This window comes from Anoplophora glabripennis, unplaced genomic scaffold (assembly GCF_000390285.2).
Source record: "Anoplophora glabripennis isolate ALB-LARVAE unplaced genomic scaffold, Agla_2.0 scaffold2, whole genome shotgun sequence".
Lineage (NCBI taxonomy): Eukaryota > Metazoa > Arthropoda > Insecta > Coleoptera > Cerambycidae > Anoplophora > Anoplophora glabripennis.
In genome coordinates this window covers 4,290,032-4,305,013 of record NW_019416325.1, presented here as the reverse complement: position 1 = coordinate 4,305,013, position 14,982 = coordinate 4,290,032, and the positions used below count along the sequence as shown (strand labels likewise).

Here is a 14,982-nt window from a genome sequence, read left to right as displayed (position 1 = left end):
GTGTTCCAGAACCATATGGACCAGAACATCTCTCTCACTTAAACTAAAATACTTAAGTACCTAGATAGCTGAACCAAACTCAGTTTAAATTAGTTGTTTATTAAAGTTATTAAAATAAAATCAGATTAAAAAAATTTTACCAGCGAATTGCTTGATTTTATATTTTATCGTATAATCTGCGTTAGCGCTGCTTAAATGGATTAGATAGAACAGTTGAATTGCTATCAAAATTTAGTCGCGTAATTAAACACCTTATTTTAATTGCATTTGTAAAATTAAGGGAATTATGTATCTGACATACCTATTTAAATATGTATCTACTTAGTTTATTACATACTATAGAAGAAGATAATACCAAACTATAGTCTTGAATGAATTTTTTTTTTTTCAAACAATGAAGTGACCGTTTCCCAAGTCCTTTTAACGCGACATGAAATTCAACAAACAAATAACGTTTTTTCAATATCTCAAGAATAACGGAAACACCATTTGAATTTAAAATAATTCAAACACATGCCTGTGAAAAATATTCCCATAATAATCAAAATTAAGGAATTGGTTACGGTTACGTCATCATTAGACATCGGAAACTTGCCGCTCTATGCTCACAACTCACAATACTATGGTAAGTTCCATGTGAAGTGTTTAGTGTAGAAGTACAGTTGTGTCACTTTTTGTTTGAATAAAATTACATAAAAGAACCCTGTACCACATTGCAGCCGTCCTAACATTTCCAAACTCTACACATCATAGTAAAGTTATCGTGTTTCCTTTTTTATTTCCATTTTAGCTTATTGAAAGTGACCGAGAAAAAGTTTCAGAAACATTAAATATAGCAACCTGCTGCAAGTTATCTAGTTTATAAAAGAAACGTTGCAGTGGAACGGAATTATTCAGATTGTGGTAATTTTTCCAAAAATAGTTTCAGTCTAATGTTGATGTATATATTTTTTATAAATTGACATACACTTAACAGAATCAAATTTATGTCAGTATTTTAATATAACCACAATTAACGTGATATTTCTATGATAGGTAATACATTTCAAATTTGGCGCTGTAAAACGGCATATTTCCATTACGTCTGTGATTGGTTATACTTTTCTATTTAGTGCTATCACTGCTGTGTGCTGATTGGTACTGTTCTCTTTGCACACACATTGTCAATTTTAATTTTTCAACGACACGTTACAATTCATACAGGAAGTAAAGGCTACTTCTTTATTTGTTTTTATCTGGCAACGCAATATTTTTCAATACGTTGGGGCAATGTTGATTCTAAAATATAAGGAGGGGGGAATTAAAATGTTTCTCTTAAAATAACTTGTAAAAAAAATAATATATTTAATTCACACCTCTATAGACAATGATTTTGTAAAAAGTTTTAAAGCTAACTTAAACTGGGCGACAGTTTTTATGTAAGATATATTGAAATACAAAAATAACTGCTGCTAGCAAAAACAATAAAATGGTCTAGTTTTTCAATTACATGTAGAATATTTACATGACAAGTCTTATAAATAATGAAATTTTTAAATCATTTAAAAAATTACATACACTGCAAGGTATGATTGTATAAAAATGCAAATATTTTGATTTTTGGGTAGCATCTCTCATAGCGCAATGCTATTAAATAGAAAAATTGAAAGACAGTATACTGGGAACTCGGCATACACAATTACATGACTATATAATAGCCAATATGCAATCAAAATGGCATTGCTAAACAAAATTTTCTGCCGGTATCTATTAACTATAAATTTATCAAAAACTTTAAGAGCCACAAATATAAAAATATGAGGTAGTTATTGTCAAAAAAAGGCTAAAAGTTATAAACAAAAATATATATCTGGTTTTCGTTTGTATATACCTCATTAAAAATCATTATATTTTACAAAAATTAAATAAAATATTGGGAGTAGAGTATATTGAAAATTTGAGACTAATGAAAATTTGTTTTTGTATATTTTCATGTCACAAATGAATAATTCTGAAAGCAAAAGTATTTTATTAACAAAATAACAAATTTAAATTTTTACAAAAAAAAACTCTAATTTCTAATATACCCTTTGCATGAAACATACTTCTGTCTTTATGAAATGAATATACATTTAAAGAAATTGAATTATTAACAGATTAAACACCGCACATAAGCATTTATGCTACTACTTTCATAAAATTCTACATTACAAAAAAATAAAGAAGTTATATGATCTAAAACACACAGTATTAGTTTTTGCAAAAATATATTGATACTTATTTTATATTTTTAATATAACTGAGAGTTTTGATTTTTTTTAAAATATACATGGTTTAAAACTGAATTTTCAATATAGTGTGTTTAAGAAAATAATGTACTTTTAACAAAAATCACTTACAATATTCTTCATTAAAAGGTACAGAAATAAATAGGTAATATCAAAAGATTGTCATTGTGCCAACTACCCAACTGATTCAGTACATTTTTTATTTATAACGATTAAAAAAGTAAATTATTTATCTAAACTAATATAATATTCTTTCCAGTGTTCAACGAGAAGAAAACATAATTAATAATATAATTATATTAATACTCAAACAATTTAAAAAGATGTTACAATTTTGCAAAATTCTTTAGATCACCAAGGACAATGTAACATTATTAATCTTGATTTTTACAGTTTGGTCAGTTAGCTGGACAAAGTGAATCCAATATTCACCAAAATGTACTTTCTGAGGAGCCTGAATAAAAGGGAAAATTAACTCTTATGATGTAAACACCTCGTACGTTACCTCGGACACCATAAGAATAATGACAGAGATAATAAACCCTTATTCAATTTCTTAGAAGTTTGAATCAAAACAAGAAGGAAAATTAACTCGTAGTAATATAAACATATCCTGTACCTCTAATACCAAAGAATAAAGAACAGAGATAGTAATCTGAGCATTCCCAGTGAATTTTAATAAATTCTTATTCAGTTTCATAAAAGCTTAAATTGGAAGAGAGAAAATTAACTTTTAATCATCTTAACCCATCATCTATACGAATAACAAGGGCAGATATATTAATCTGAGCATTCAAAGTGAATACCTTATTCAATTTCCCTTAAACCTTATTCAATTTCTTAGAAGCTTAATCAAAATAAGAGGAAAAATTCACTCTTAGTAAATTAAACACATTATCCTCTATGTTTAATACCATAAGATAAACAAGGACTGAGATAGCACTTGGAGTGAATTTTGGTAAACCCTCACTCAAATTGAAGTAATTATGAATAAAATAAATGAAAAATTGTAAAGACAATTCCCTTTGATAAAGCGGGAGTGACTCAAAGAAGATGAATAACAATCTAACTACACCAAAAATGGATATTTCTTTGGAAAATATGGTTAAAAAGAATTAACCAGAACATTAATTACAATTAATTTGTGCCAAAGGACTTTGTAGGTTTAATTCAACCTGTATATGTATTATACGAAAGGAACAATAATCTTTGATTTACTTCAGAAATTCACCTGAATATATTTAAATCCGAAGTTTTAATTGGAAATTCTTTAATTGTGTTCCCTTTTTTACATAACACTAAACCATTGTTATTTATTGCCAAAGCAACTACCATCAAATGGCTAAATTAGAATAGATTATCCACATTTATTGCTTTAGTTAATCATTTATTAAATGAATTTTTTATAAACTTGTATAAAAGTTAAAATTTATAAAATTTTGTCTCATCTGCAGTGTCTAATATTTCACAAAAATAATTTACATAAAATTACAATTGTACTTTAACTACTTTACATTTACTATATTCATTTCTTCCACTTCTTGGCATCGAAGAGTTGAATTTTGCTAATAACATACAACACGTAACACTCACATTATTGCATTTTGGCAGTTTATAAAATTTCCAAACAAAGGAAGATTTTACGATTGTTGTAGTTTTCAAAAATGTTGGGGTAACTCTTATATCCCTGACTTTGTATTGCTTATCAAATTTGTTCTAAATTCTTCAATTCGTAATTATACCATTTTCATTGCATACTTCAATATCACTAAATTTAGTCGCATTAAGAGACTTTAGGCTTGATTAATTTTCATGTAAGGCATATAAATTAAATTTCTAAGCCCACCTTATATCCTTAACAAATAAATGGAAACTTACAGATACTATCGATTATTATTGGCTTCATAATCGTCAAAGATATAGGACAGGCCATAGTGTCTTGACTCTTTAAACACTATGAAAATCTTAACCTAACCATTTGGCGAAATAAAAGTAAACCTAAATTAATTACAATATACATGGAAAAATTGTCGAAAATAAATGAAATGGTCACAATTCATTCATTTTCGGATTTAAGAAAGTAGTACAATTATAATATAAAACTACAAAATTTTTACAAGTACTCTAATATTTACATTTCTCTAAACACAGAAGGAACCCAAAGGCAGATAAATACTAGTTGGCTAAATATTAAACTCGTAAATTGCAGCTCTTAACAATATAACTGTCACAATAAAAATTAAATAAAAAAATTCTCTCCTATTAACACACTATTTATAAATGAAGAAATTGAACCCAGGAAGACACAGTGATTAGAATGACATTGGGTGAAGTTTTGTAATAGAAAAAACATCTGGAACTTTTGATTATCGATGGATTAAGAAAGCAATCTATGATCTATTTCTGACATATTTCACATTTATTTAATGAAAATGCCAAAAATAGCATTATTTTTAAATGTGATAAAATAAAAAAGTTTTTCCATATGATGCGTACTTTACTGGCAACACTGTTTAAACTTCTATCAAACCTTTGAGTAAAAAAGGATTGTATTATCTTAAATTTACATAAAATATAATAATATTAATTCAGAAAAATTTCTAATTATTGCTGTTGTTTTGAGTACTACCGCCTTTTGGATGTTAGTATTGGTGTTTATTTAAATATTTATTTCCTTAAAATGACTAAAACAATTTTGATGTGACACCTGTTTTCATGTACTATCATTATTATTATACTTAACTAAATTTAAAAAAGTTTGTGAAGCAAGTAATGATAATAAAGATGGTTAATCTGGGTAAGCTGTGATACCTCATTCCGTAGACGAAACTATTCAAAGTATCCATTTAAGGTACAATTCAGAAGACAATAATACAAAAGAACAAAAGTCATCATCCATCACTATCACTACTTTCTCCAATTGACTTTTTTCATTCAAAAATTTGAAGAAGCATCTTGGGAGTCATCATTTTAGACATTAAACATGTAAAAATAACATATTGACGACTATTTTGAAGGCCAACTGGAATGGTTTTTTCTGATGAGATTAAGTCGTTGCAGGGCAAATTGTGAAATTAAGAGAGGTCATGTTGAAAAATAATATTAAAAAGGGAATCTTCTATTTAGCGTCAGCGAGAAAACCTTTCTAGCATCCTTTGTCTACAATACATAAAAATATAAGGCAACTGAAGTAATTGAATATTTTGCAGTTGTGATACTGTTTGTATAAAAGATGGACAGTTATATTATCCTAACTCGCAACAATTTCCCAAAAATATAAAAATTATAGTATCACATTGTCATCATACTGATTCCACAAAAAACATACGACACTGATAATGTATAAAATAAATTTACATTACGATATTTGGTGTTTCAAATTTTTAAAATTATTGAGATAAATACTCCTGAAGAACATTTTGTTTTAACAGCACTATAAAAATTTGTACTATATGTTAAGTATGGGTTACCTTATTTATATTGTGTTTAAAATATTAAAACAACAGTTAATTAATACAATGAAATTGTACTCCAACAAAACTAATCAGATGGTTTTAAACATATTGCACAAAAACCCTTAAACCTTTATGTTAAACTGTAAAGATATTTAAAATGTCCTGTAAAAATTTTTAAGGTTGTCATATTTCTGTAAATTTTAAACACAATATTTTAAAGTCAGTTATAAAATAAGAAAAACTAAATAAATATAAATAACAATTTCAATAGATAATTAACTCTGAATGGTACAAATTTTAGAGTTAATTATATATTTTTAAATAACTAAAAAATAAATTATATATCGATTCGAGGTCGATACTGTAAAGTCAGTGGTGGGTTCTGAAATCTCCATCTTGTCACATACACAAATTTTAAAGTGTGGTCTTTCCCTAGTAATTCGTCATTGCAAAGTATATCGATCTACAACAAAAATAAAAGTAAGCAAAAAAGAAATTATAGGTACCCGCATTAGGAACTAAAATAAAATCATTTAGAAAATTATTTTTACTAAATTGGTATTTAAAAAAACTGGAAAAATTGAATAATTCTCCGACGAAACATATTTATTTGATTTTTAATATCTTTTAAATAAACCATAACATGCAATAATAAGAATAGATAAATTTAGCCCTATATAAAAAAATTTATAGCAATAATGGAATAAATGAGTATACCATTTCAGATAAGATTCTTGCTACAAACAAACAGATAAGAATTGTTTTTGTTACCGATAAGTCATATTGCGAGAGCAGTACACTTTATCATACATTTGCACAAATCTTTTGTTGCATACAGATATTTTTTCAAGCATTTTTTTAAATTACTAGAATTACCTGCGCTCACATTTTATTTTGTATCATTTGTTGTAAGTACCTTAGGCAAACATTAATACATGAACTGAGAGATAAAATCATGAGAAGAGTCAATATAATGCAGTCATAAAAACGAAGGTATTAACTAAAAAAGTTAATAATAAAATAAAAAATAACAAAACAGTATTATAAACAGTTAATTGAATCGATATTTAAAAAATTGATGAAAAGTATACTAAATCAATGGAAACATATAAAGAAAATCGATCTAGACATAAACAAAGATAGATCCAAAAAATTATATAGAAAACTAGAAAACCTGTAAAAAAAATGTATAGGGCCATAACACAAAAATGTTATCTTCTACCATAATTATCAGAATATTTAAAACATTCGTTAGACAAAAATTTAGTTGTCTAATTGGTACTTAACAACTAACAGTCATCTCTTTCTAATATGTTAAACTCGACGTTAACTTATGATACATTTTCTTGACCATATTGAATATGTAAAAATAGACAGGGTGTTCCAAAAGAAAAAACAGAGTTAGAATCTACATCTCTGGAATGTGACGATCGTTTGTTTCTTTCTTTTTAATAAAAGAAATAACGATAATAAATCACATTTTCGTTTTCGTATATTTACAGATATAAGGCAACAAAATTACTGTCGAATCTAATATTTTCTGTCATACAAAAAGATTTGCTTCTTTGTTTTTGCTGAAACATCAAATTATCCACTTTTACAAAGTATTTTAAACACAAAACATCCAACTCCATACAAAATTATGACAGTTCAATTAAATTGTCATTGTCCTCAGAGTTTAAAGAAGTAAAGTCTAAATTTTGACAAAGAAAGATGAAATATTCTTCAAAATTAACTTAATTTGATGCTGATATGGCTTTTCTTGTGATTTTGGTTTTTTAAACTCTGATGCAAATGAAAACTTAGCTGAACTCAAAATTTGGTTTACAGTAATACCTGGATTTTTCTTTTCCAAGGCATTCTTTGTAAAACTGAATAATGCAATATTTTGGCAAAAAAAAACAAATCATATGATATGATGCAGGTGCATCATCATAGCCATAAAAATGAGCAGAGTTAAAAAATGAAGTGATCCAATATGGAGTTTACTAGAAAAACAAAAGTTGAATGTCTCATCTCTATCCTGATAGGCACTAGAGCTAATACATATTTGATTTCTCCACAAAAGTGTGCCACTAATGTTTTGAGTTTAAAAACCACCTATATAAAAACGAAAAATAAAATTTTCAGTATTGAAAACAAAAAAAATGGAAAATATTCCTCTTTGGTATGTTATTTGTCATCAAATTCTGTAACTTTAATTTAACCACCCTTATATTTTTAAGACCTGGTTATCTTGAATAAAAAAAATATATTTATTTTCTTATAATACTTACATCTCTATACTTCTCCATGCCGTTTAGAACCTTCTTGGCCACAAATTTCTTTAAATGAAGAATGGTCGCTTGAGCAGAACACCGAATGAATCGACGCTTTAACGTTTTCAAATTCGAACTTATACACTCCAAACACACATTTACTTGTTCATCTTGTCTATGATAGTCACTTTCCGCATGAGTGTTGTCTACGTGGTTGTCATCGCCGTGTAGATCTCCATTTGTAAGTGGGATATCTTTAGGATTAGGTAAACCTCTTTGACGGTAGAATTCTCTTTCACGATTAATTTCATCTGAAAGAAAATACGTGTTTTTAACTGAGAAGTATACAAAATGGAGACTTACTTTTTTGTAGATCGGGTACAAGCTTATACACGATGTCTTGCATAGTCCTATCGAAACTTATGTATTGCAATGGATGAGATTGATGAATGACAATGCTGCATGTTGGGCAGGTGTTGTTTTCTTCCAAATGTTTCACCAAACAACTCTTGCAAACTAAAAATTTGTATTTAATTTAGTATGGATCACTTTTTGTTACAAAAAAAAAATAAATAGTACATACATGTATGCAAACATTCTGTAACAGTTGTCGCATCAATTAAATATCCCCTACATATTTTACAAGTTATATGACTGTTCAGTGTTTTTAGTTTTATTTTCCTTTCCATTATCATAATTTAGAACAAACCATAACTTTGCAAAATTAATTCTAACCCTAATTGACACACACAAACAAAAATTTTATCTATCAAGGTCTCTACACTCTACGCTTGCGCGTAGACGTAAAATGACAGCGTAAAATCTCCTTATAGGTCATTGGCGCAACTTCTCACACCTGCCTTTCTCTCTCCAATATCTGTTCCATTGATGTGTCTCCTCTATTATATGTTTTGTGGTGTCTCCTTTAATTTTTAATTTTTGATGTTACATTTTAGTCGTCATTAAAATTAAAGACATGCTGTTTAATTTGCAATAGTTTTTATTTTGATGTGGTGATCTGGTTCGGTAATTAATTAAGGCCACTATATATAGCATTGATTATATATTGGTGGACTAAGAATAGTGGGCGTTTTCGAAAATTCACTTTGAGTGCTAAGATCACTATCTTTATCTTTGTCATTCTTATGGTATTAGAGAGAGAGAGAGAGAGAGAGAGAACAAAATGTCTAGATAGTGATCTAGATGAACTCAGAGTGCCGAGTTCATTTTCGTAAACCTCTAGTGTTGGTATTTTGACGCCAAAAGTTGAAGTTGTCTGGTGGATAAAATAAATCTGACGTGCCAAAAATGAAGATTTTGCATATCAAAATTAAGATTATTTTTTATATAAATATTGTCCTTGAAACCTTCGTATTTCAGATACAAGGTGTTGATATTTAAACAAAATATTTCCTAAGCAAATGAATATAATGAAACGAAATTTTTCGCACACTATATTATGACAATAACATGTTTTGTGAACTCTCACTTGCAACAGTAGCGTAGATATGAGGAATGTTGGGTCATATTTTTCTCTAAAATTATGCAGGCCTTTGAAAAAGGAATATTTTTTTGTTGTTTTTGAAATACAAATTATGTTTCGAACGAAAATTATCTCTTGACTTTTTTCATGGCTTTTTGTAAAAAGGAAATACTGAATATATATATAAGTGATCTACAAAATGTCTTCAAAATTACGATCTTATGGCTTAACACACTTTTCCTGTAAAATTCTTGTATTCCGATCTCTTATAAAATTCCTGTATTCCGATGAACCTGCTGTAACCGGCGTACCTATCTCATATCTACGACACTGATTTAAACCAATTTTTAACTTTTTCACGTAGAATACCATATTATATTTTTGTATTGTGCATATACAAATTATACAATTCATTTATTCAAAATATATTTAGATATAACTATTTAATTAAAAAACTTCTACGCTTGTGTTGACCTCACTCACTTGGTTGCTAAGGACTACGAGTACTGCGACAAATAATCGTGAATCGTGAAAAATAGTTATAAGGTAGCTCTCATGGTATATAGGGTAAATATTAAGCATTAATTATTGAGCTTCTTTATTATGATTAATGTCAAAGAAGTGAGAATTTATTGCTAGTGAATAGTGTAATAAAAGTTTTTATTACTTAAATTTGAGAACATCGTAGGATATTTCTGAACGTACTACTGACACATCACAGGTCGGTTTTCATTGGTCGACGAATAGCGTGACGACACTCGAGGACAAAAGTTCAGAAATTTTAAACAAGAAACGAGATAAACGAACATTAACCGTTGGAAATTCTTGTTGATAAGTTTGTTGAATAGAGTCCGATTATTTGAAGATTATCAACGGTTCATTGTTAGTAAAAAACAAAGAAAACGGTTGAAAATTATATTTTCATAAATCAAGAAGCTAGTTAATATATTTGGAGTGTGTAAAACAGCGTTTAACTGTCTTTGTATAGTGTGACTCATTGGAACAATATTTTAAGTAAGTAAAAATCCTCAAAAATTATATAGTGTTGTATTATTAAATATTCGCTTCTGTGTTACAGAATGACTTCTACAAATATTAACATTGGCTTTTCTGAAACCAGAAATTCTAGTAGAGTTCTAAAACCACCAGGCGGTGGCCATACAGACATTTTTGGTATTAGAGAAGGCAATGAAACGCAGACCCCAAACAAAAGGAAGAATCACCCCCCTACAACGATTGATAGTTGTTTTGTGCACAATGAGCCTATCAAACAAAATAATACCAAAAATGATGTGAATGAAAAAGAAATAACAAATGGAAACCAAAATGGAGTTAAGACTGATGTTGTAGATGAAAATACCAAGCCAAAAGAAATTAAAGACATAGAAGTGAAGGAAAATGATGAACAGAAGGAGGCTGCTGCACCCCCACGCCGTGTTCGTGTACCTCCTGGTGGGTTCTCCTCAGGTTTGTGGTAATCCAATGGCTTTTAAGTAATAATTGAAAAATTTCAGTATATTCCACTTTATTTAATAAGATGTAGTGTTTACACTTTAAGAAAGCATTATTTGCAATGTTTGTTTAAGACTTATATATTCCCTTTAAGTGCCATTTTGGTAGTGTTGTATCTGTCTGGTATTTTGTAATAAAATTATTTTAAATATTTGTAACCGTTTTGTTTTATCTGTAATACCTAAAATTTATTAGTCATTAATCCTGATAAACTCATTCTTCTGATTATAACTGACTTAATGAGTTCAACTGAATTCCTAGTAACTATTTTTAAACAAGAAGTATCAAGTTGCATTAAAAATTATCTTTTTACCCTTTTATCAGTTTTTGCGATTAGTGACATAAAAATTTCTTGATTAAATCTGTCATATGTTGATTTCATTTTTTAGAAACATAATTGAATAAACTACTTCGTTTTATAGCTGCTGAACTTTCTACAATTACAAATAATAAAATGTGTTCTAATGTTTGAACAATTACAGCAGAATATGTTTTTCATTTGAGTAAATTATGATTTACTATGAGCTAATGTCAACAAAAATTTGAAACGAATCATTGTAAAGCTTATATTATCTAGCATTGTTAAATTATATCAGTTTTTTTTCAAGATATGTACTAGGTACTATAGTCAAAAAGATTAGTCATTATTTACAGATAGGCTTATAAATTGCAATTTGGGAACTTCCAGATTCTAAAGAAAAATTTAGGTAGTTGTAAAACTAAATAAAATTTTAAAAAATGTACCAGTAATCTTACTAGCGTATTGAGCATGTAAAATTATGATAATTTACAATTCATTGAAGATTTTGACCAATGATTTTGATCTTTAATATACAATGAGGAGAAAAATATTTTGGAAGAATGTAGTAACGATTATTAAGTAAAAAAGTTACAGTAAATATGTGAGCAGTTGGAGCAATGGAGGACTGTAAGGTATAGTATTTTATAGAAAAATAGTAGTTTTTAAGAGGTTATATAAATCTACAGTGTTTCAAGGGGAACTGTGCAAGGGTATTCACAGAACTTCTTATATTTTTTGCCATTCTATCTAAGAAAAAATGGCAATGATCAGTTTTAAGGAAATATATAAAAGTTGAAAGTTGCTTTTTTCCATCCAAATTTTAGTTGTTTTTTTTAATGGAACGTCCTGTGTATTAGCGGTTTTTTTATTCTTCTCTCTTTTCTGATCACAGTGATATATACAAGTCATATATTTGTTTTGATGGCACAGTATTTTGGTTTATTTATTAATCTGACACATAGTAAGATTGCGATAGAATTAAATCTATAAAGAAAACATACCTATCATATTATAAAACAAGAGGTAAAGTGCATTTATAATTTTGAACACCATAATTCCTCTACTCGAGGGAATTCCCCTGACTTTCCCTTGAATTCCTCAGACTTTCTCTGAATTCCCTGACTTCCTCTTGAATTCCTCGAACTTCCCCTTGAATTCCTTGGACTACCCCTCGAATTCCTTGGACAGATTTCCCGCAAATTCCTCTGATTTCCTCTTCAATTTCTTTAACTCGATTTTAAATTCACATTTAAAAAATAACAAAAACTGATATAAAAATGTATTATTACAATTAAAGGAGCTCTCTCTAGAGACAACTTGTTGGTAAATTTCAAAACCGTATTACTTAAATTACATATAAATAGTTTCAGTAATATACAGGGCGATTCCCAGCAAGTGGGAAGAAAATCAGAGGAGGAATAACATCAAAGTTATTGCAAATTTGTGTGAAATCTGTGACAAATTATTAACTGTTTAAGTAACGTTCAGATAAACGTTAGTGCAATGGCACTGCAGTTGTACTGTTGCATTGTACTTGTGTGGTATAAATATTATCTACTCTGTTTACATAAAATTAGTATTATTTACTGTATTGTATGTTTTGTGGTGTTCTGTAAAAAATGCTGTTGTCTGATTGGTCCTTGTAGTACTGGTGGGAACGGATTGGTAAAAGCCAAAACGCTTCTAGCTTCTGCAGTACAGCGGCATTACTGTGAAGTTTCTCTGAACGTCCCTATTGCAATGCATGTTAAGAACTTTTCTACAGTACCAATGCAACCGCACTAATCCTATGTGAATGAAGCTTTAGCTACATGGTGTTGAAATTATATATATACAGCAAAATCACATTAATCTGGCACGGCATAAACCTCATTAATCCGGCACGGCATAAATTTCATTAATCCGGCACGGCATATAATATCATTAATCCGGCACGGCATATACATATATATACAGGGTGTTTCAATTAAAACTTCCCACCTGGAAAGTATTGAAAAAAAAACCTGAGGTGTCGATTTTCTTTCCATGGGGGACACGTAATGGCGTTAGTTTTGGTGTCTTGAAAGCTACCCCTTGGGCAGGGCCGTAAAATACCCTGAAATTTTAAATGGCACCCTATGTTGATTGATATTTTAAAGCTTTTTCAATTCTGCTCACAATGACATATGACTTCTTAAATTTCGGTTTACCCTCATTATTTTCAGTAAACCACTTTGAAGACTTAATGTGTTTATTGACAAAAATGGTATTATCAGAGTAGGTGGTCGACTTGCTCATTCTTCATTGTCTTATTGTCTGTGGTGTTTTATGTTTATGACCAAAAGCGTCCTGCACTTCTTCTTCGAGCTCATCGTTTATTAGAACTTTTAATCGAAGAGGTACACAAAATTCATCTTCATCCTGGTCCCAAGACATTACAATTTCTCCTTTCCCACCAAGTTTGGATTTTGTCGTGATTGCCTTTCCAAATGTTTATGGTGTTTTTGAACAAATCCACGTTCTATTCAAGCCATTGTAGCGACCTATCTTAAACATGTGTAAACCAAATTAAACCTTTTCACTGTGTTAGAATTGACTATGCCATTCCATTTTTCATTACGTTAGGCAAGTCTCGTGGAGTAAAATCGCAATAGGTGTACTTGTCCTTGTTTGTGTGCTTTGGAACCAAGGCAGTTCATCTAGAACTTGCTTCAAACTTACCTACAGAATGTTTTCTTGCTGCTTTACGACGATTGCACATAAATATACTTGGATTGCAGTAGTAATTTCGTTGGTTCTCGGAAAGAACACGCTATATGCCGCAGAAAAAGGACAAATTCAGTGGTCTTTTAATCCACCCTCTGCGCCTCACTTTGGAGGTGTTTGGGGAGCAAACATTAAACGTGTAAAGTCTCATTTAATTAGAGTCGTAGAAGAACAAGTACTAACATATAAGATAATACATAAGAATTTTACACTGTTCTAACTCAGATAAAAGCTATTTTAAACTCTAGGCCTATGTGCCCTTTATGTTTAGATCCAAGTGACCTTTCTGTCCCAACACCAGGTCATTTTTTAACAGTGGAGCCTTTAAATGCTTTACCAGATCCAGATTATCACATTTATCTCTTAACTGTCTTAGTCGTCAACTATTGCAATGTATACATTTCGATTTGTATCAGAGTTGGCACTCCGAATACTTACTGATGTTGCAACAGCGGATCAAGTTGGCAGCTAAAATTCAATCTGGCACAGTAATTCTTATAAAAATTAAAAATTCACCTTTCTTGCAATGTACGTTAGTATGAGTAGAGAAACTCTACCCTGGTGCAATCCAATAGCTCGAGTAGCTACCGTTAGAACAAAACGAACTTTAATGCAAAGACCAATAGTAAAACTTTGTTCTCTTCCTCAACAGTAAGTTTTATTTCTTGCTATATATGTATATACAATTTTTTCTTTGATATAAGTTGACTTCACTTAGCTTTCTTTGATATAAGTCGGCTTCACTGCAAAACCTCCGTACATTAATTTTAAAATACATTTTTTTTTCATTCCTTTGTCGCAACAACATGGTTGTTTATCTTTTGCGCATTCATTCAGTCCACTAATAGCGTTATTATAGGAGGGGTGTACTTTTATTGTTAATGTAGGATTTTTACTAATAATATACAAGTAGTTACATAATTTTAGTTGTAATGATTTATTAGTTATTTTAATGAGACCA

The 14,982-nt window shown here is 29.4% G+C and overlaps 2 protein-coding genes across 2 annotated transcripts; one reads left to right on the top strand and one right to left on the bottom strand.

Moving 5' to 3' along the window:
• Positions 1 to 5,992: 5,992 nt before the first annotated feature.
• Positions 5,993 to 8,747, bottom strand: LOC108916827 (polycomb group RING finger protein 3). Its single transcript, XM_018723134.1, has 4 exons — positions 8,564 to 8,747; positions 8,344 to 8,496; positions 7,999 to 8,291; positions 5,993 to 6,185 (listed from the first exon to the last, which is right to left on the bottom strand). Exons 1-4 carry the CDS (start codon positions 8,673 to 8,675, stop codon positions 6,060 to 6,062), a joined length of 684 nt encoding a protein of 227 aa, XP_018578650.1. The 5' UTR covers positions 8,676 to 8,747; the 3' UTR covers positions 5,993 to 6,059.
• Positions 8,748 to 10,044: 1,297 nt separating this feature from the next.
• LOC108916579 lies at positions 10,045 to 11,133 on the top strand. Its single transcript, XM_018722870.2, has 2 exons — positions 10,045 to 10,477; positions 10,542 to 11,133. The coding sequence occupies exon 2, from the start codon at positions 10,543 to 10,545 to the stop codon at positions 10,939 to 10,941; it is 399 nt and encodes a 132-aa protein (XP_018578386.1). The 5' UTR covers positions 10,045 to 10,477; position 10,542; the 3' UTR covers positions 10,942 to 11,133.
• The last annotated feature ends 3,849 nt before the right edge of the window (positions 11,134 to 14,982 follow it).

Coding starts and splice junctions, on each gene's coding strand:
- LOC108916827 (XM_018723134.1), bottom strand. CDS start 8,675: ATGATAATGGAAAGGAAAATAAAACTAAAAACACTGAACAGTCATATA. Junction 8,497..8,563: donor TACAGAATGTTTGCATACAT/GTATGTACTATT, acceptor ACAAATTTTTAG/TTTGCAAGAGTTGTTTGGTG. Junction 8,292..8,343: donor TGTACCCGATCTACAAAAAA/GTAAGTCTCCAT, acceptor ATTTTCTTTCAG/ATGAAATTAATCGTGAAAGA.
- LOC108916579 (XM_018722870.2), top strand. CDS start 10,543: ATGACTTCTACAAATATTAACATTGGCTTTTCTGAAACCAGAAATTCT.